Source organism: Rhinatrema bivittatum, chromosome 11, assembly GCF_901001135.1.
Source record: "Rhinatrema bivittatum chromosome 11, aRhiBiv1.1, whole genome shotgun sequence".
In the NCBI taxonomy this organism is placed as follows: domain Eukaryota; kingdom Metazoa; phylum Chordata; class Amphibia; order Gymnophiona; family Rhinatrematidae; genus Rhinatrema; species Rhinatrema bivittatum.
This window is the reverse complement of record NC_042625.1, coordinates 64413139-64435303: the sequence shown is the minus strand read 5'-3', so window position 1 is coordinate 64435303 and position 22165 is coordinate 64413139. Positions and strand designations below refer to the sequence as shown.

At 40.6% G+C, this 22165-nt stretch overlaps 2 protein-coding genes across 10 annotated transcripts in view; one reads left to right on the top strand and one right to left on the bottom strand.

The window, feature by feature from the left end:
* Positions 1 to 12506, bottom strand: part of EWSR1 (EWS RNA binding protein 1) — a 135320-nt gene extending 122814 nt beyond the window's left edge. For 2 of the 3 annotated variants that reach the window (XM_029572070.1, XM_029572071.1), the window contains exons 1-3: positions 12395 to 12506; positions 4170 to 4206; positions 3188 to 3239 (exon numbers count right to left, since the gene is read on the bottom strand). In XM_029572070.1, the coding sequence (XP_029427930.1) occupies positions 3188 to 3239; positions 4170 to 4206; positions 12395 to 12407 (102 nt within the window). In that variant the 5' untranslated portion in view covers positions 12408 to 12506. The remainder of the gene's footprint in view (positions 1 to 3187; positions 3240 to 4169; positions 4207 to 12394) is intronic. The other variant, XM_029572073.1, reaches the window with a different exon arrangement.
* RHBDD3 (rhomboid domain containing 3) overlaps positions 11644 to 22165 on the top strand; it is a 33979-nt gene continuing 23457 nt past the window's right edge. For 2 of the 7 annotated variants that reach the window (XM_029572085.1, XM_029572078.1), the window contains exons 1-4: positions 11645 to 12455; positions 14770 to 14839; positions 16076 to 16146; positions 20972 to 21049. The gene's annotated coding sequence lies outside the window, so the exon portion shown is untranslated. Of the gene's footprint in view, positions 12456 to 12550; positions 12784 to 14769; positions 14840 to 16075; positions 16147 to 20449; positions 20572 to 20674; positions 20718 to 20971; positions 21050 to 22165 lie in introns of those variants that run through there. The other 5 variants (XM_029572079.1, XM_029572081.1, XM_029572080.1 and 2 more) reach the window with 5 other exon arrangements.

Sequence of the window (22165 nt, the reverse complement as noted above, 5' to 3'; positions counted from 1 at the left end):
AGAATCCCAGATGGAATTGCTGGGAAGTTAAACTCTGAATACAGTTTTGTAGAAGATTCTGAATTTCCTTCAGAGGTTCTTTGTGAGATTAGTTGTTTTTGTGGAACCCAATGTGGAAGGGTTGGGAGGGATGAGAAATGAAGATTGTAACCATGGGATATGATCGATAATACCCATTGATCTGATGTGATATGATTCCAGGCGGGAAGAAACTTTGGCAATCTGCCCCCTACTGGGAGGTGATGAGATGGTGGCGACGGAATTCTTAAAAACCGGTCTGAGGTTTGGCAGGTTGAGGGTCCGCCTGCTGTCTAGGCGTCCTTGTCCTTTGGCGAGGCACTTGAGGCTGGTATGGTTGTCTCGCAGATTGGTTGGGCTGAGGCTTGTTGTATGAAAATTTAAATGGCCTAAAGGAGGGTCTTCTGTATGAATCCAAGGTAGGATTTTGTCTTCGTGAAGTGTATGACTGATGTGGTGAAGTCAAGAAGAGGACAGCCATCTTCTGCTCCTTAATCTTTGATACTGTTTCAGTGAATCTTTCTCCAAAAAGGTTGTCTGGACAACATGGCAAATTTGCTAATTTGTCATGGACATCATCTCGTATGGTGCTGGAACAAAGCCAAGCTAGGCTAGACTATGTGCAGCCAGAGCGTTTGATGAACCCCTAGATGATATATCAAATCCTTCGTAAATTGACCTGAGCAAATGCCTTAATCCTTCCTCCATGCTGTGGTATAGAGGCGGTAAAGGCGTATCTGGAAATTTCTGCTGTACATCCGACTTAAGTGCCTGTAAATTGTTAAACAGGTACTGTGTAATATAAAATTGACGATTCTGAATACGTGTGTTTAACATTGATGAATTAAAGGATTTCCTTGCAAATTCATCCAACAACTTATGGTCCTTATGCGGTGGTGTATTTGCATGAATACGATGTTTTCGTGCCTTCTGCATCGCTGACTCAATGACAATCGAGTTATGGGGAAGTTGAGTGGAAGCATGAAAAGGATAATCCATTTTATATTTCAAATCTATTTTCCTGGATGTTGGTGGTGTGGACAGTGGAGTCTCCCAGGATTTTTCTATCAGCTGTGTGAGACCGGAATGCTGAGGTAGGGCTATTTGCTCCGTGGGGGCATAAAAAATCTTTAATATGCCCATCATTTCCTGACATGGGTCAGGTAGTTTCCTGGTTTCAACTTTTAAGAATTGGCCAACCTTCTCGATGAATTGAGAGTAAGATAAATCTTCTGGGGGTGAAGATGGTTCTGGAGGTATTTCCGCAGGGTTGGATGGGTAACCAGTAGAATCATCTATGGAGATATCAGTATCATTGAACTGGAGATGAATGTGGTACTGGATGGGCTTTGTGTACTGGATCCGGTATGGTAGGGACCACTGGAATCATTGGTAAGCTAGCCAGTTGAGGTGGAATAAATGATTTCTCAACTGACTGTTAAGAACTGAGATAGAATATTGGTAATTTGGGTCATAGCTTGACCAGCTAGACCTGAAGTAGACTGAGATGGTATTGGCTCCGTACTTGGCGGAAGAGTAGATGGGATTACATCCTCTGAACCATGACCTGGATCCGGTTGAGGATAACCAGGGCTCAATATACCAATAGAGACTATGGACTCAAATGAGAAGGTTCTATGTGAAGAAGAAGATGTAGGCAAAATATGAGGTGAAAATTCTGATTCAGGGTCCACAATTTGCAGAGGAGAAATTTCCCTTGGTCTCTTATGACCCAAATGGGTGTTTGCGTTTGTGAATTGAGTCAGCAATGCACCGGTATGTGATGTACCTTTCAAAGGCAGTACTGATGCCACAATGTCTGTGTGCCGCACGTCCTTGCGCCGGTGCGCTGCACCTTTCCTTGCACTTCGACGCTTATTTTCTGAGTCTCGTCGGCACACCTGACAGTTGGTCGTCGATGCGCCACGTGCGGTGATCCCACCAACGCATCTCCAGCACCGTGCCCCGTTTTTTTTTTAGCAGGCAAGCAATGGTAGGTGTTCTAACCCTGCAGGGTCAACTGAGGAGGCTCTCCTTGATGAGAGTGACCTCCTCCTGCTCTTTGGGCCCAATGAAGACCTTACAGAGGCCTCAGATGGGGTATAAGAAACCGAAGTCCTGGCTTGAAGATCCTGTATCCTGGCTGCCCACTGAAGCTGGGCTCGTGGGGACATATGTCCACAGTCCTCACAGTTTACTTGGTCGTGGGAAGGACCCAGACACAAGTAACAGGATGTGTGGCCATCAGTGGCCAACATAATTTTCCCTCAAGAGCAAAACTTGAAACCAAGACGTGGCATTCTTCTCACAGGTACTGTATTGAAGTGCTGCTGTTTTTCTCACTGGTTTCTTTGGGGTTTTTTTGTTTTTTACTTCAGAAAGTTTCTCACAGGAGAGCAGAGCTCCGCATGCCAACTGCTGGGCGGAAAAAAACTGACTGAGGAGCCTAAGGTGAATCAGAGAAGATGTAAGAGGGAGCACCTGGCTGAAAGACTTTGCTATACTTAAGAGAGCTCCGCCACATAGTGGCACGGAAGACTTACCCAGACAGCATGGCTAATTCAGCTGCTTATCTACATTAAAAAATTAAGTAGCAAGCATGGAACCTTCATACCCTTCATTCTCTAGTCACTGATGTGACAATCCTTGGCTCTACTTGGAGCACAGTACAAAAATACTTATAGCTGACCACTGGTTCTCACCCCTATATAATAGCCAATGACCTATATGTTCTCAGCCAAGGAGTAAAACTCATAACCAGAGCTAGGAATTGACCTTGGTCTTCTGCACCACATTGTACACTGAGCTAACCCATGTCAAAAAGATTTTTCCAAACTCATAGGGTCTTTCATTAAAATGCGTTATGGCTTTAACACTCTCTCTCAGCACAAGATGCGAAAATAGGAATTATCGCGGGGTGCGATGTTTACCGCACCACGTGATACTACTGATGCGAAGCGGTATATCATCACGTGGTGCAGTTATTCTAAAATTTCCCTAAACGCCCATGATAAGAAAAAGGGGCATGTTATCTATGCATTAACACATTTTATGAATCTAGGAGTCAGTTTTAAATTTCTGTACTGCTGGAACTTAACTATACCTACAGCATCGAATATAGCCTTAACCATAACTAAATAGATAATGTGAAAACTATTTTTTGTTTTACCTGTGTGGCCTGTGGATATCCTTGAGTTGGTTGTGCTGCATAAGCACTGTAGCTGGAAGAGAAATTTCAGGTAGATTAAAAATGAATTTGTGCTATAGAAACCTAATCATTACAATACAATGCAAGTTTAAAGTCCAAGCCCCCAGTTTCCTGTGACATCTTAAAGGTAGACTATGTTGCTAAATTTACCAAATTTTGCAGCAATTATGTAGCACATTTGCATATGAAATTTTAATTTATATTTTACTTTATAAATTATAGCTGTTGAATGACTTTTTATATCTTGTTAATTTGGTTCTTTCAGGGGATGGGAAAAAGGATGAGAGGATCTTGGTACCGGGAAGAGACAAGGGAGCTAGAGAATGGGAGAGTGTGGGGTGAACTTGGGCAGTGGGGATGGGAGATACAAGGCACCTCAAGGAGGGGAAAATGGATAGAAGATGGAGGAGGAACCAGGCACAGGTGGTAGGAGTATTTAGGCAAAGAGGGAGGAAGGAAGGATTGAAATGAGGGGGTGGGGGGGATGGTGAGTGAGATAAGGGAAAAGACCCAGTATCAGGAAGAGGATTCACTTTTACAACCTCCTTCCAACCCCTTCTCTCCCATCTCCTCCCCTGATACCATGCACTCAGGCTTGAGCTAAGTGGAATACAGCAGCAGCTTGGTGTCTCAGACCACATCTTCTGCTGCCCAGGGCCCAGTATCATACTTTGCACTATGCTGCTTGGATAGTTCAAAGCACAACATTGTCCCATTGAATGACAACATGGCCAGAGATACCACATTACCATTGGTATTTTACTAATCTCAAGCCAGGATGGGAGGGTTAAGGGGATCAGAAGGGATGTACAGTTGCACCATTGCAGTTTCTATAGTCTCTGGTCTCAGATGGGGATCATAATTCCTCAAGGATCATCTGCTTAAGTCACACACGTTAATAACAGACTCTTAATGAAGGGTAGGGTTTACAGTCAATACTTACCCCTGCTGGGCTCCAGTTTGGCTGTAGGTACTATAGTCTACAGGGACAGATAAAAGAAAAGAAAATCAAGAAAATTCATACCATCTTAAAAGAATTAAACATGAGTAGCTGCCACATTTTAGTAATAAGTGTATCAGCTTAAATATGTATATTGAGATGTGTGTTTCTTTTCCTACATTTACCATTTCTGACCAGGGTGTCCTGTTTATATCATCTCTGGTCATTTTTGAGTTTCAAGTTCTTTGCCTTAATGTACTGTATTTTTCTTAACATCTGCTGCAAGACATTCAAATCAGTATAATATAAAAGTTCTTAAAATAGATAAGGTAAGATGTAAAAAATGAAAGCTTTGCTACAAATCAGAACAAAAAGTCTTGGTTACAATATGAAGTGCATCTGAAGTCTAAATGTGCATTCAATTGTACACAGATGATATTCAGTTCTTTGTGCCAAAATTGTAATCCTGGTCATAGAACATAACATAAGAAAATGCCATACTGGATCAGACCAAGGGTCCATCAAGCCCAGCATCCTGTTTCCAACAGTGGCCAATCCAGGCCATAAGAACCTGGCAAGTACCCAAAAACCAAGTCTATTCCATGTTACCATTGCTAATGGCAGTGGCTATTCTCTAAGTGAACTTAATAGCAGGTAATGGACTTCTCCTCCAAGAACTTATCCAATCCTTTTTTAAACACAGCTATACTAACTGCACTAACCACATCCTCTGGCAACAAATTCCAGTTTAATTATGCGTTGAGTAAAAAAGAACTTTCTCCGATTAGTTTTAAATGTGCCCCATGCTAACTTCATGGAGTGCCCCCTAGTCTATTATCCAAAGGAGTAAATAACCGATTCACATCTACCCGTTCTAGACCTCTCATGATTTTAAACACCTCTATCATATCCCCCCATAGCAGACTCTTCTCCAAGCTGAAACGTCCTAACCTCTTTAGTCTTTCTTCATAGGGGAACTGTTCCATTCCCCTTATTTTGGTAGCCCTTCTCTGTACCTTCTCCATCTCAATTATATCTTTTTTGAGATGCGGCGACCAGAACTGTACACAGTATCAAGGTACGGTCTCACTCTGGAGCGATACAGAGGCATTATGATATTTTCTGTTTTATTCACCATTCCCTTTCTAATAATTCCCAACATTCTGTTTGCTTTTTTGACTGCCGCAGCACACGATTTCAATGTGTTGTCCACTATGACGCCTAGATCTCTTTCTTGGGTTGTAGAGCACCTAATATGGAACCCAACATTGTGTAATTATAGCATGGGTTATTTTTCCCTATATGCATCACCTTGCACTTATCCACATTAAATTTCATCTGCCATTTGAATGCCCAATTTTCCAGCCTCACAAGGTCTTCCTGCAATTTATCATAATCTGCTTGTGATTTAACTACTCTGAACAATTTTGTGTCATCTGCAAATTTGATTATCTCACTTGTCGTATTTCTTTCCAGATCATTTATAAATATATTGAAAAGTAAGGGTCCCTATACAGATCCCTGAGGCACTCCACTGTCCACTCCCTTCCACTGAGAAAATTGTCCATTTAATCCTACTCTGTTTCCTGTCTTTTAGCCAGTTTGCAATCCACGAAAGGACATAGCCACCTATCCCATGACTTTTTACTTTTCCTAGAAGTTTCTCTCTGCCTAGCAACACAGACTTTGGCTATCTCAAAACTGCCTAGTCAATCTAGAAAGGATTGACATGATTATTCTGAGTATATTTCCTGTATGAGACACACCAACTGAGTGTTTTTGATGACTGTAATATGCTTCAGTTCAAGTGCAAATATGAGCTGAGAGCATTACAAATCAACCAAAATGCAGTAGCCAGGATACTAACAGGGACAACCAATCATGAACATATAACACCTGCAAAACACTGCAGCAAGGATCTTAACCAAGTCCAACAAAAGAGACCACATCTCACCCATTTTAAAAAGCCTACACTGGCTTCCCGTCAAATTCAGAATACTTTTCAAAGAGCTCTCAGTAACCCACAAGGCACTACACAACTTGGCACCACTTGAGCTCAAAATCCCTCTCCAATTCCACACCTCTACCAGACCAGTGAGACAAGCCTATAGAAACAACCTTCATATCCCACCGATGAAGTCAGCATTAAGCAAAAGAGCTTTCTCCACAGCTGGTCCCAAACTCTGGAACACTCTCCCGCCAGAACTCAGATCAGTGCAATGCTCCACTACATTTAAAAAAAAGACTCAAGACTTGGTTATTCAACCAAGCTTTCCCATAACATCAACCTGCGGAATATCCCTGCCAATGATCCCTTCGGTGGTAATCCACTAGAGAACTATTTAGATCATCTCTAGAACTCACTTGAACTTTGGCAGTCTAATATCAAAACCCAATCTTATAACTATCAACTGTTTATTTAGCCTACATTAGGCACCGTATCTTTTACTTATGTTATAACCCCATATGTACTAATCCAAGTTATATCGACCTGTTCATTGTAAGACATTTACTTGTCAATGTTATTGTTTAGAATGTAAACCGAATTGATCAGTAATTCTGTTATTGGAAAGTCGGTATATAAAAATGCTAAATAAAATAAACAAACACCTGTGCTCAAATTGCTACATTGTCTCCCACCAGAGTGACAGATATAGTATAAAATCACTCTTCATTCATAAATTGTTAGACACCAATTCAGTACCTTGGTTAACCTGATGCACCCTTATGAATGATCTTAGATCTGCCAACCCTGGCCTCTTCTCAGTACCATTGTCATGACTAGTCCATGTATCAGAATCTCAAGATCATGCTTTTTCGATGGCAAGTCCTATGTTTTGGAACACACTCCCAAAGCACCTACAAACCATGACCTGCACCCAAGCTTTAAAAAAAGTTCTAAAGGCTTTTATTTTTTAAGCAGGTCTTTGACATAATCAAGCAATATATTTTGTATGCAGCAGTATTGAATCTTATGGCTATACTAATTGCCTTTATTTGGTAAGTTGTGTGCCGTTTAACATGAAGGTTTAAGGTTTTGTGTTTTTAAGCAACAGTTTTTAAAGGAGCTCTAGTTTTTCATATGTTTTTTGTTTGTCCATTAATATGCTATAGATATCTTTATGATGTGATCTGACAGTAGATATGGGTGGGAATGTAATTTTTTAAAATCATTACCAGCAATACCAACAAAAACAAACCCCAGCAAAGTTTGTATAAGCCTAATATTTAAACAGGAAGGAGGTGGGGGGGGGGGGGGAGAGGGGTGATAAAATCTGCAAACTTTCTAAACATTAAAGATTACAGTACTAGATAAGGTAAGTTGAAATACAGGATTCCTTGAATATCATGTATGATACTGCAAGGTGAGAAAAGCTACAACCCTTCCAACTCCCAAAAATACTTTCTTAAAAGGATTTTGTGGGGTGGAAGCAAGATGGCATCAGCACAGATTCATCCGTTGTGAGATCAGAGGTCTACCCTTTTTCTTCTGTTACTTTCAAGTTTCCAGCATTATTACGAAGAAAGATGATCAAACCTTCCCCTTTTGTTCCTCCAGCTCCATGCATAGATCTAAAGACTCCTCTGTCCACCTTATGGCTGAGCAACATACTGGAGGGACTCTAGAATAGAGGATTGGAGAAGTGAATCCTCTAAGTGAAATTTGCTCTCACCCCTATTCAGGTTTCACACATGAAGCCAAAGGAGTGCATCTTAATACTGCTTCACAGACTTCTTCATAACGGTCTGGAGGGAAGCAGCTTATGATCCAGGATAGACAAGTCTTGGTAGAGCTGGATGCATCATCCTCATGGGAAAGACATCATTGGAATAAGACTGCCTCGCATGATGCTCAGACTAGACTCACCATCCTGGCGGGATTGGATAAAGCCTGCGAGTTGGGCCTCAGAAGACTGCCTGTTTGCCCTCCTGTCCTGACTAGACCTGGGAGCTAAGACATCCACTGCTTTGGCAATTATCCTGGAGGATATGGGAGAGATGATCCGCATGAAAAACAGTTAGGATACATCATTTAGCTGATGAAAAATGACATAGCAACTGCAAGCTTGAAAGCCATAATGAAATAATGGAAGATTTATTTATTTATTTATGGTTTTTATATACGGAAGTTCCTGTATACAATACATATCACTCCGGTTCACAGGTAACAAGATAACTATCGCCGGGATGGCGGTTTACATGGAACAAGTCAAACGATTAATCAATTATAGAGTAAAATACAACTAGGATCAACTTAAAAACATATAAATAAGGCAAATGAACTTTACATTATTGTTGTAATAACAGGAGGGTTATTGCTCTTCTTGAACTTAGCTCTCAGGGAAGGCTTGAAGGAAGAGCCAAGTTTTGAGTTTAACTTTAAAAGTAGTATGGCACGGCTCAAGGCGGAGCTCTGGTGGTAGAGAGTTCCAGAGAGACGGGCCCGCTGTTGATAGTGCGCGTTGATAGATCTCTCTGATAAATTGAGACTGTTTTACCAGTGTTACAATTATCAGCGAATTCTACTTTGATAAGGATATTTCCTTACATAAAAAAGAAATATCTTTTACAGAAAGATAAGACCTAGGAATTTAAGGTTTACCAATTTCTCTTGTATAAAATTTGTGGTGCCTTATTTTTAAAAAATATTGTGTGGAAAATCTGGATCTCTCCTGCATTGGTTCCTCCAATATATAAAGTTTATTATGCTTCTTTGATACAACGCCAGATGAATCCGCAGGAAAAAAGTCTGGATAGGCTGACTCCAGTAAAGATTCTGGATGTATCTACTTTATTGTAATTTTCAGAGGAGCAAACTGAATTTAGAAATACAATGGTGATTACTTTTGCAATAGAACTGGACCACAATTTAATTTTAAATAAAGGAATGTTTCCCTTTACAATTTATTATTGTAGATTGTAAGGGAAAATTCTAAAGGAAAATTTATTATTGTAGATTGTAAGGGAAAATTTTCTAGAAATGAAATCTTAAGATACAATCTACTACTTTATTCCTTGAATATCAATCCAAGTATATTAATTATTATGGCAAAAAGATTGTATTTTTTGGAAACTCTGCCAACTTCAGAAATTTGGGAGTAAATATTCTGTAATCAGAGGATTCTGAGGGTTCCAGGCTGATTATCCTGCAGCTCAAAATGTCTTGGCTGTTAGGTTTTTGCAAATGCCTACATTTTGGAACCAAATTAATTTCTTCCTGGGCTGCCTATCATTAAATCTCTTCCCACCACCTCCTAGTACAGACTAATCTTGTCATGACAAGTTTCAGCCCCTCTTACTGTATTTTAATATGTGTCTATTGATTTGATTTTTTCCTATCTTTACTGGAATGGAAATTGTTTTTCAAAGTTCTGAAAATATATATATATATATTTTGTATAACCATATTCAATGACCAAAAAACTTCATACCAATTGAAACTGGTATCCCAGCAACAGTAAACTGGAAAATTGCTGATACCAATTTATCAATACCTCACAAAAACAGTTTTTCCTGGATTGTTAGTATGCAGTTAATATTTGTATAACCGGGGTAGGAAAAATCTCAAGAACTAGGTCACCTGGAGACCTAAATTTGGCACCTGATGCCTAATATTCAGAAAAGTAAAAAAGAAAAAGCAAATACAAAAAGTGTAGAAAAAACCCAAAGTAAGCAAACAAAAAGGAAAAGTGTAAGAAATTTTCCTAGCTATTTTATAAATATTTCCACCTCCAAGTACAAGCTGATAAAGGCAGAGTCTGAGGAGATAAGTCTCATGTTTGCATATTTTACCCACTTTTTACCCAACTGTACCAAGTGCTAGCAAAATTAGTCAACATAAAGATTCATTAATGCTACAACCCCACTACACAACTTATCAAAACTTAAAAATCCAGGAAATTATATTACACACTTCCTCCTCCTGATTTTTTTTTTATCCCAGTAGCTTCCTTCTGCTCAACAGATACCAAGGATGGACGTCACCCTTTGCACCTACCAGGGGATTCTTCTATATCCCTCCACCTCCAAGGTATCTAGTCTGGCCACTGCAGTTATTCCTGGCCTAGGGCCATGCACCACAGCTCCTTCTGGAACATTCAATCATGGGCCTTTATTATTGCCACTAGTTGTCACCCTTAAACAATGACCACAAGTCTCTCCCTTGGGGGCTGTGAATACTACATTAGTTGCACCACCAGTCAACTCAGGGATCAAGCCAAGAACCTTTTGCATGGTCATGCACAGCTGCCATTCAGTCATAAAAAAATAAAGAGCAAGTTATAAAACATGAAATAAGACTGAACCGAAACAAATATATATTTTAAAAAATACCTCAAATTAGTAAAAAGAAAAAAAATGGTTCAAGAACAAAACCAAAGTATCAATGCCATATTTTGGCCTGCTTCAGGGGAAGATAAAAATAATAAAAGTTAGCATCTTGTCTCAATATTAGCAAATCTTAAATGATTAAAAAAGAAATTGGTTTACTACGCTGTAAGTGTATTTTGTACTTTGATATATACTTTTGATATTTTATAATGTATTTATTGTATTTTTACTGTAAATTGTTTTGGGTTGGATACAGTATAGAAATGTAACTTAAAATTGAAGGTATTCTGAAAAAGTATCTCAGAATAAATGTTCATGAATTCAATTTTTTTATCCAGTATTTCTCCATAAGAATAAGCACCACTTGTTACGGACATAGTGGGAAGGAATTCATACACACCAAAGGTGATCTTCAGGTGAAAAAGCAAGACTGTACAGACTGATACCTCAGGATTCTATTATGATATATTTGACATATGCTCAAAACAAATCATACAGAGCCTCCCATAATTTAAATACACTTAGCAGGACTCTCTATGTTGGGATCAGTGGAGCATTTTATATTTCTACAATAATGGGAATAATTCTGGGGTCACATAGAAACTTCCTTTGGTCAAGCAACCTTAACAGACAAGTATGACAAAAATTCTGAAACTGCCTATGCAGTTTTCTGACTTACAAGTTAGATTAGCGCAATGTGATTAAAGATCACCCTTCCCTATTTAGAGAAAACATTTTAAAACAATATCTTTGTCCTTGACCCAGGGGTTGGCTACTAATAATGGAAAGATACAGACTAAACACTCGGTGATATACGGGCCATCTAATTTACGACAGATCACACTGGGAAATTAAAATATTTTAGAGCTTGGTACAGACGAAATTACGGGACTGATAAACCTTAATTTACGGCTCCTCTCGCACCTATTTTACTCCAACTTCCAAAATACTCTTGCTATCTTTTTCTACCCGCCTCATAGGCAAGCAACAACATGGAGGCTCTCACCTTTTGAGCACTTTACCTCGACTTGTTTGATTTGCTCAGTACCACCATTTTAACTATTATTAAACCTTAGATAGGGCGTTACGTGGAAGCCGGAATGTATCAATTTACAGTACAAAGGAAGAACAGAATCGGACAAACTCCCAACCGGAAATACATCCATTTCCCATCATCTCGGGAGCGCACGTGCAGCTCATCTTGGGGGGAGCGCGCGCGGGAGGCGACGGGACTCAATCCTCCTCACCGCACCAATTACAGTAGGCCCGGTACCCGCCGCCCCACCCTGAACAGGAGGGAGGCCATTAACGTTTACTCTTGGTTTTTACTGCCATCCAGCGACTGCGCGAGGCCACAGAAACTAAACGGCTCTAGTTCCAGCGCCGGTTTAAACGCTCTCTTCCGGGCCGCGCGGTGAGAGGCCACCCCAGGCCACATTACTACCGCGCCCGCCACGAGAAGGCCGTTCACGGCTCCTCCCGCCAACAATATACACTAGAAGCCATACGCCACCTACTACCTACAGTGGCCTCCCTCCTCCCACGGCCTCTTGCGCTCCTCCTCCTTCCAACTGCTCCCAATAATCAATTTGCGCCATTGAGCACGTTCTTCCTTGAAAACTCCGGCCTGGGTTTTTAGGTCTACTTCCCTTATCGCCACATAGGCCCGAGCCTCGCATTCCCCTCATCCAGTTTCTCCCGCAAAAAGGGGCCTAAGCCTTGCTGCGTGGAGCCTTCCCGCCTATTCCCAGGAATAGAAAAATCAGCGCTGCCCGGGCCCCTCGCCCTATGCACCTCAAACTCTGTTCAATTCTCAGCTTGGCGACCGGAAAGCAGCCCAGAGAAAGGCCACAACACCGCGGGGCGGCGCCGGACCAGGCCGCAACCTCTACACTCACCCGTGGACGCCATTTTCTCGCCTTCCTCTTCGTTCGCCCAACGTCTATCTGGGGATCGCAGGTACTGCGCAGGCGCTCAATTCAGAACTTCGGACTCAACCACTGCTCCAAGCCACATGGGGAGGGGGGGGGGGGAGAGCAGAAAACCATTTCTACTTCATTCCCGTAGTGAATTTCCCGTTCCGCATCAAATTTTCATTCACACGGATCTAGTGTTTGTAAAATGGAACAAGAAATCGTGGAGTGTTTTGGAAGCTATCAATGAATTATAATTTATTTTTTTTTTAATAATAGCCCCGTCTGCGGAAGCTAGGGAGGGATCGTGTTTCAAGAACTGTTCTGATTCTAGAACGAAGAATATGGACGGAAAGCTGGTGAATTGTTCTTAGGTATCCGTAGTGGCAGGTCTCGGGCACCGGCCAGATCGCTTAGGGACATTCGAAATATGAAAATATTGATTTTCTTTACAAACTGCTTTTAACCAAAACGTGCTGAAAAAAGTTGCTTGCTTATCTCCCTTCCTGCTTGCTGATCATGTGCCTAACAAGCATATGAAGTTCTGGAAAGGGGAGAGAATTGGAAAAGAAAAAAAAAACAGGAAGTGGTGGTTTGATTAAATTCAAAAGGATCTTGTTTTGATAAGAACATTAACTATGCATTTTTTTCACACAGAAAGATGACATTTCTTATTAATTGTAGGAACAGACACAAAATGCAAAAGCCCTTTAGTTTATTTAGTTCTAAATCTTAATTCTCAAAGGCATTTACCCCGTTAAAATGCAATCTAAAACTATATACAGCCTCCATAGTACTTACTTTTAGCCATATTAAAAAGTGTTCCTGTGGCCATGTTTAGGTTTGTGGGCAAAGGAAGAAAATAGTGCACATGTATTTGATTTTTATTATTTGGATTAATATTGTTTTTTAGGCACTTTCAAAGCAAATCACAGTCAAGTACTATAGGTATTTCCCTGTCTCTAGAGGGGCTTTACAATCAAACTGGCCCATGGAACAGTCTGGGCCATAATAAAATCTGTGCTGGTTTTCAGTGCACGTTTTTAATGCCCAGATTTTTTTTTTTTAAACTCTGGATGCAGTTAGCTACTGAAATGCAAATGCATCAGGAGTTTAAAAAAATGTGTTGAGAGTGAAATGTGCATTGGGAACAGGTCCAACCTACATTTTAACTCAGGAAGCAGGGAGGAATCCCTGACAGCCATAAGTGATGGTAACTGCTACCACGTAGCCAGATATATACTGATAACTCAGTATTCATACAGGTATCCGGCGCAGATGAACGCTACTTAGCTAGATAAGTACTGACTTATCCATCGACATTTAAAAACTTTTGAAAGACATTTTTTCTCCTTTTTTAGGAGCTTTAAGTGCCAGCGCAATAGCGCTGGAAAATTAACTCCAACTGTGACATGGAGTTAAGTTTCCAGCACTAAAAAAAAGGCATACTGGCCAGATGCAGTCTCTCTGCATTGGGGAATACCGCTTAATGCCCTCCTTTGCATGGGATTTCCATGCAAGGGCGCTAAGCAGTACTCCCGTTTGGAAACGTGCATTTTCTGTGCGCAAAACTCCTTGCTGCTTCGGCAGTAAGTTTTGCAAGCAGGAAAATGCACAAGTGAATGCAGAAAAACCTTCCTGCTTCGGTCTGTAAGTTTGTATCTGAGAAAATGGGGGGGTAACGTGATTTACCTAAGGTCACAAAGGTGTGGCAGTGAGATTTGAACTCTGGTTTCCAGTCCACCGTTCTAACCACTAGACGATTACTCAAAAAGATGTGTGTTCTTTTGTCATTCCTGCCCTCCCTTCTGCACAAATAAGAGGTACAAAGTATGTGGACCTTTGAACCCAGATGCCCGGGGACAAGGCAGATTGCAGTCCTGATTTTGGAACTTTTATTTGAATTGATGACAAAGACGTAAATATTCTAAGAAGGACATGAGTTCCTACTTCTGAAAAAATAAATGGATAGCCAAGGAAAAGGAGGATCTTCTAGGGAAGATGGATTCTTACCACTGGGCATTTTGAAGTGGGTGGGAGTGGATCAAAAGAGGTGGAAGCATTAGTGATTTGGTAGTGAGGCCACTCTCATGGCTATGGTCAATGCGATGGCATGGAATGAAAGGAGTTTTAAACTTGGCTAACCAAAAAGTCAACTAAGTTAAAATACTAGAGCGCTACAATACAATATTATTTATTTATTAAAATATGTATTATTCGCCTGTACCATAGCAGTGCTAAGGGGAGTGTTATATGCCATTCAAAGGAAGATAACTTAAAAAATGTTTCATTCAAATAAGTTTATTTTCTCTGTAATTTAGAGTTTGATGTGTGCCAATAACTCTCCCTTTTCTCTCTAGTTGCATCACCTAAGCCTCTCAGTGGTTCCCAAACCTGTCCTCGGGACTCCTCTGCCAGTTGGGTTTTCAGGTTATTATTATTATTATTATTAAAAGCTTATTATCGTCTAGCTCCAAAGTTTACAGTGGGTTATATCCAAATACAAAAATAAAATCATGACATTAACAGGCTCGGTGCAAGCACTGTCACATCTGATGGAAACAATACACTAGAAAAGGCTAATAAACTCTTTATCCTATAGATCCAAATGCCTATCCACTCAGTGCACTTAAAAGTTAACATTAAGTAGCGCTCAGACTAATTGAACAACTTACTCTTCCAGTTCAAAAAGCCCATTTAAAAAAAAATATGCCTTAAGTTGGTTCTTGAATAATTTAGGGCCTTCGATGGCACACAGCTGTGCCGGAAGAGAGTTCTGGAGAACTGGGCCAACAACTAAAAATGCCCTCTCGTGAGGTCAGGTGCATCAATTTAGGTGACACAATCTCTAGAAGACTTTGATGATTAAACCGAAGCACTGGAGCAATGAAGATAAATGAGATTTATCCGTATATGTTGGAGACCCATGATTTGCAGGTTTATCTGGCGCATCCTCATTGTGCTTAGCCTGATAGACTGCCTATGTGGTCCTGAGGACAGGTTTGAGCCTATCAAATCTTGCATTTGTGCATCGGCTCTCTGATATAATTACCAGAAGGATGGAGAAAAGCTGGGCACATAACCCCCAGAAAAAAAAAAGCCATACAATTACTTACAAATATTTACATTATTATTTTTTTTAATATCTCCTTATTTTAAACACAAAAAAGTATAATACATTCAACAAGATACATATGTTACTGAGCAGTTTCTGGCAGAAAAACAAATAGACATATCAGTTGGTACATATCAGTACAATAACAAAGCCCCACAGACCACACTTTAAGGATGTGTTTATGTTTATTGTTGTTTATATACCGATGACTCAGACTAACCATCTCACCGGTTTACAGATTAGGTACAAGAAATACAATAATTCATAAAAGAATAACAGCTAAAAATTACATAGAATAAGAATAAAAATCAAAATAGCTGTTAAAACAAAATATAGACTTCTACATAAAGCAACTTGGAATTAACTATAACATATAAAATTACAGTAAAATATTGGTAGCCTTGGATCATTGACATCCCTCCATTGCCAGTATATCTTCCAAATACTATCATATTTCACAGATTGGTTGTTTAAGAGTTTAGGATATCTTTATATTATTATTATCTTATTACAATGTTGTTTTTTTAAGAGCACCTAATTTTATATTTTAGTTACATATTCTCCTGAGGATCATGCCTACTCTGCTGATGTTTTGAGTCGACTGAACTGAAGTACTTCAAAGGTTTGCCTGGGAAAGCTTCCCTTTCCTCTCCCATCACTCACCTTCTGGCAATTAGACTATCTCTGTTTACCCCATTTATTTTTAGGCATGGAAAACAAATAAGATGCATTCACTTGTGCAGGTTAAAGGAGAGCTTTTCCAGTGGAAAATCAAAGTGCGTTATTGTCCAGCCCCTGCCTGCAGGACTGGACAATATATTTGAGATCCAAGTAGGCTGTGAGGCAACTTAAGTTGCAGGAGAATACTTTGCTGTTGCTGCTGTGAGCATCCGTCATGTTCTAGAAGCAGCTTGTTCACCCCTATGGGCTGTAGGAGAGTCGAGGAAGCATCGCTTAACACAAGCTGAAGGCACCCTCTCCTGTCAGGGGCCTCCTGACTTAACTCTTGTCCAGCCATCTGACTGGTCAGTGGGCCACTTGGTTTTTCAAGTGGATGAGCTCTCCTGCAGTGGAATTTGGTAAAGCTCTTTTCCCTCTGCTGCCTGCCTTGCCAGTAAAATCCAGATTTTTCTCATTTTTAGGTCTGACATTTCATTGTAAATATTATAGTACAGTTTTACAAACGTAAGATGGTTTCATAGCCAAAGGTGATGAAGGTGTCTGCTTGACTGATGCCTTAATTATCATCTGTAGTTTTGAAAGGAGGGGGGGTCGTTGCTGCTCTTTTGCTTGCTTGGGGTCTCGTTTACTAAGCTTTTTTTTCCCCCCGTAGACACAGAATGGGAGAAAGGCCTTCCTAAATCAGGCCCTTAGTGCCATAACCATTTGTCTGCCCTGATGGCATCAGATAGCAACAAAATTATCTTATGCAAGTCTGCAAGGGCAAATACTTGTTACAGAGTTTGGAAGTATAAAAGCTACAGAATGAGGGAGGTTATCTTAAATGCTGTTAGCACTTCTGAATTGGGTGAGGCATGCTGCCCAGAAAAAAACATAAAATCCTGAGCACTGAAGTCATTAACTCTCCAGCACATGAAAGCACTACAAATGGGGTGTTATGTTCCATTAGTAAAGACCTGTTTCCAGCCTTTTTTTGTTCTCTGATGGTCCCTGTCTTCATGATGTTACAAGATTGCGTTACCGAGTCAGTTGTTCCTCATCTGTGTGCTCTGGATTGCAGAAGTTTCTCTGGTAGCACTGACTCCCCTTTGGTACTCCTGATTCAGAAGTTGAAATCAATAATCCTTAAAGGGCTCTTAAAGTGGGAGCACTTATCTTTTGTAGAGTGGTGCAGGTCACTGATCCCCCAGTACATCAAGAAACAGGGCTGCTTGCTGATTAGTGAAGTAATTACCATTGGACCACTGTCTTCTTGAGACACGTTATTGTCCAGTCAACTGGAAGCATCCATCTGTGCCATGGACAGTAAGCTTAGATCCTGGTGACCCTATACCCAATTGGGTGTTTGGGATATCCACGATGAATATCTATGATAAATTTGCGTATACTCGTCTCCAGTGTGTGCATATACTGAAAACCTAACCGGTTGTGGGTCCCCAGGACAGATTTGGGAAGCCCTGCTTTAGCTTCTAGCGAGAGGAGAAGCCCCCTCAGAAGCACGACAGGAAATGATGTTGACATGCTCTGTACCATTCACATTCATACAGAACATCTGTACTTTGCTGAGGGTCCTTGCAGCACAAATGGATGCTCCCAGCAGTAGCAGGTAAGCCTGCTCCAGGTCTGCTCTGCTTTCACCTGATGGAAGAATCAGCTGCTTTGCCTTCTGACTGTGAGAGTCCTTTAGAATTCAAAGTGATGCTGTGTAACCTTCAGTCAGATACGAGACTACAACTCCCTGACCTCTGTGCTTTCTTACATATCCATGGGGATGCTGGAAGCAGCATTGCAACCAAAAGTCAAATCTGCGTCCCCCACCCCCCATGGATTTGTGGCATTAAGCTACAGGGCTGCACGTTCATCCAGAGAGAACTTTCTGCCTAGATTTAGAATTCTAGAAAAAGAATGATGGGAGAGATCCTCTGATTCATCCTCCTATCTCCAGACAAGATCTGCTGCATCTGAACCATCCCAGACAGGTGTGTGTATAATTGGCTGTTAAAAATCTCCCAAACTAGAAATTTCAGCAGCTCCCTGGATAAGTTGTTTCACTGCTATCCTATCTACTGTTAGGAAGCTCTTACTAATATTTGAAGTGCACATAGTCCTCAAGATGAAGTTTCACCATGGAGCGATACAGAGGCATTCTCCTTTCCTTTCCTTGCCTAATAATTCCTAGCATTCTGTTTGCTTTCTTGGCTGCTGCTGCTGCACACTGAACAGAAGATTTCAACGTATTATCCATGATGATGCCTAGATCCTTTTCCTGGGTGGTGACTCCCGATGTGGAACCTTGCATTGTGTAGCTATAATTTGGGTTACTCTTCCCTAAGTGAATCACTTTGCACTTGTCCACATTAAACTTCATTTGTCATTTGCATGCCCAGTCTCCCAGTTTTGCAAGGTCCTCTTGCAATTTCTCACAATCCTCTTGTGATTTATCAACTTTGAAAAATTTTGTGCCATTGGCAGATTTGATCACTTAACTCATTCCCATTTCTAGGTAATTTATAAATATATTAAAAAGCAGTGATTCCAGAACAGATCCCTGGGGCACTCCACTATTCACCTTTCTCCATTGGGGAAATTTACCATTTAGCCCTACTCTGTTTTCTATCTTTTGTTGGCAATTCACCCCCATCCCATGATTTTTTAATTTCCTAAGAGGTCTCTCATGAGGGACTTTGCCAGATGCTTTCTGGAAATCCAGGTACACTATATCAATTGGCTCACCTTTATCCACATGTTTATTTATGCCCTCAAAAAAATGTAGCAAATTTGTGAGGCAAGACTTCCCTTGGCTAGATCCATGGGATTATGTCCCATTAAATTATGACTATCTATATGTTCAGAGAAAGTTATTAAGGCATATGCTTTGGACTCTAGTTCTGCATAGTCCAGAGGGAGCATTTCAGCATAGCTTGTTGTTTGACTGGATAAGCTGAAGCCCTGCTTTAGGGGTCATTTTGAACCTGTCTGCAGTGAGTACTTTTTGCCTGTGGACTTTGCACCGGTTAATAAAGAGAATGACGCATACGTTTTCACTTTTGAACCTGATTGTGGGGACATTTTTACTTGCTTTCTATGCTGGTAGTTCTTTGCATGGAAAACAATGTACTCAGAGTTGGAAATGCAATCCACAGCCCTGGGAACACCTCCTCTAAACGGGGCAAAAGGTCAGCGTGGGAGGGTGATTTGCAGATGACCTTTGGAATTTGCCTTTGAAAATTGTCCTCGTGAAAAGCTAGTGACTCCTTAGAAACTATCCTTAATACATAGCCCAGCAACATGCCACAAAATGGACACAACGGGTAGGGTGACCATATGGCCCCTATGTTGAGGGGAACAAGCTGAGTCAATCCTGGTTATATCCCATCGCATGCATGTGATTTCCCTAATGAAAAACAAACAGTACTACATCTCCCTGCATGCAATGGAGTAAAACCAGGAGTTGGCTCAGCCTGTGCTCATCTTGTCTATGAGGAAACTGACCTGACCACGAATTTCTCATGGATACATTTTTAATGGCTCCAGAGTGTCAATTTAGCCTCCCTGTTGCTTGGCAACATAACATGGCCATGGATGGACAGACATAATGATCCTAATAAGCACTTTTGCTTTAGTGCAAAACATGCCCCTTTTGCCATGTACATGAAAATGGCATCGGTTTCCTTTAATTTGTCCTCACCTGTGGGTACAGCCATCTGCCCGTGACATTAATTCAGTCTAGGAGGTCTATGGTAATTGATTCAAGATTTTTTTTCATTGGAATACTTTGGCTTAACTTGAGATAGTTATACATTTTGGGGGTCTCTTCAGTTTATTGGACTTTTCTTTTTTTTTTTTTTTTAGAATTATTAATTCAGTGCCACCACAAAACTACATTGACTGTGATAGTTATGTGTGAGACTTATGTTACCTGATATGCAGCACAAGCAGAAAGGTTTCACAGGTTGCATCCCCCAAGGGGGAACAGAGGTACAGGAAGGGGTACATTTTCAAAGTCGTTTGCTGTCTTTTACATGGATAAAAACAGAGTTAACACGCTTGAGTCACTCTTATCCGGGTAAGTGGATTTATAGCCACTTGGAAAAGCACACCTGGTTTCATAACGTGCAGGTTTTTGTCCATTTATGAAAGGTGCATTTCGGAGGCATCTTTGTAATCTGCACACTTTCATAACATCCTGGTACTTGGGCACAACCTACCTGGGTACCCTGTGTTTAAAAATTAGCTGGGCTTGTGCCAGTTTAAAAGGACATGCACACGTTTGCAGTTAGGCGTTCTATTGAACATTTCTCTCAAACCGAAAATTTTCACTGGGTGCAGATGTTTTCATTTTCAAAGGTTTCCCTGATACCGCACAGTAAGTATCTGGCTAAACCCTTTTTTTAAGCTCTGCTTTTCACTCTTTTGATCCAAAAAGTTCTTTCACCACATTCCCTTATAGGACATAGAGCAGCAGCAGCCTGTGCAAATGCAACTGGTCAAAAGAGTAGGATAGCAAAATGGGTATTTTAACCTTTCCTTTTCTTACTGCCCTATGCTCTGGTAGAAGGTCAGATGCTGGTGAAATGATGGAGTTTTAAATGGGTAGCGTTTTAAGCAGATCAGTAGAGGGGTTTTAGCACAGCATGAGTGTGTACTATATCAGTCAAGATCCATTATAAAACCGGACAACAAAACAGACACTTCTGGATCTGCCTCTGGCTTCCCAGCAGGGGAGAAAGACATGCTTACTGTGTACCTTTATTGTTAATTAATAGGGGTCTGCAGTGCTTGAAGATGGTGCAGAAGGAAGTGTAAAAAGTTAAGAACCAAGACTGCAAGCAGATGTTACGCAGGTATTTATTTATTTATTAAAAAAATACTTCTGCACTGCTGAATATAAAATACATTGTTCTAAGCGGATCACAATCATAACATAAAACATTGAGGTAATGACATGCTCTACTGCAGTGCTGGAAAAACAAGCCATTTATGCCCAAGGTTTATTGAATCTTTGCCAGTGCAAATAAACTGCCATGCCCATGACCTGTTTTCCTTCTGTATTTAAAGGTACGTCGCAAACCAAATGTAAGCACCTTATCTGAAGCACAACGTGTATGTATCATTTAGAAATATTTTAAAGGAGGAAAAAAGACTTCAGATGTTATCTGGAGAGCCCATGTGCTCTAAAAAAGATTCTCTTTAAGAGCCTGAATGCTCTGGAAATGATCATCTCAAGCATAATCAGACTCAGAAAACCTTCTTGTGATAAGCAGTATTCAAAATTTCAAATCAGTTGCGCATGTGAAATCTCAAAAATAATTTTTCAGAATATTTTTGTCACATTTAGCAGTGTATGGAAGAAACATAGCTTAAAGAAGCTTTTTGCACTCTCCATAAATAATAGTCAGACTGGTTTAAAGTTGACGGACGCTGTCAGCTTTTCGCCATATGTGGCTGCTTCAGAGCCCAGGCTAAGGTCAAATCCAGTAGTCAGCATGAGGGCAGGTGAAGGCGGCAAGGAACAAGCATTTATTAGCTCCTGCAGAATCCCATAGACAAGCGGATTGGTGAAAAAACTATGGGGGGGGGGGACGACTTTTATAAAAAGCACCCTCATTCAACACTAGTGCTAAATCCATGCGGTGTGTGTATAAGTTGCTGCTTGGTCCTGCAGTCCTGGCCTTGTTTCTGTGTCTGTCTCATCTCTCCAGCTCATCCTGCTTCCTCCTTCCAGTTTTGTCTTTTCCAGACTCTGCCCTCCTTCCTACCGTGCGGTATAAGTCCTCTAGTGTCTACTGATCATAGGTCGCCCTTTTTTTTGAAAAATTATTTTTGAGATTTCATGTGTGCAACTGATTTGAGATTTAGAATATTGTTCATCATAAGGAGGTTTTTCTTGAGACTGATAATTATGCTTGAGATGATCATTTTAAAAGCCACCTGAAGTCTCTTTCCTCCTTTTAAAATAT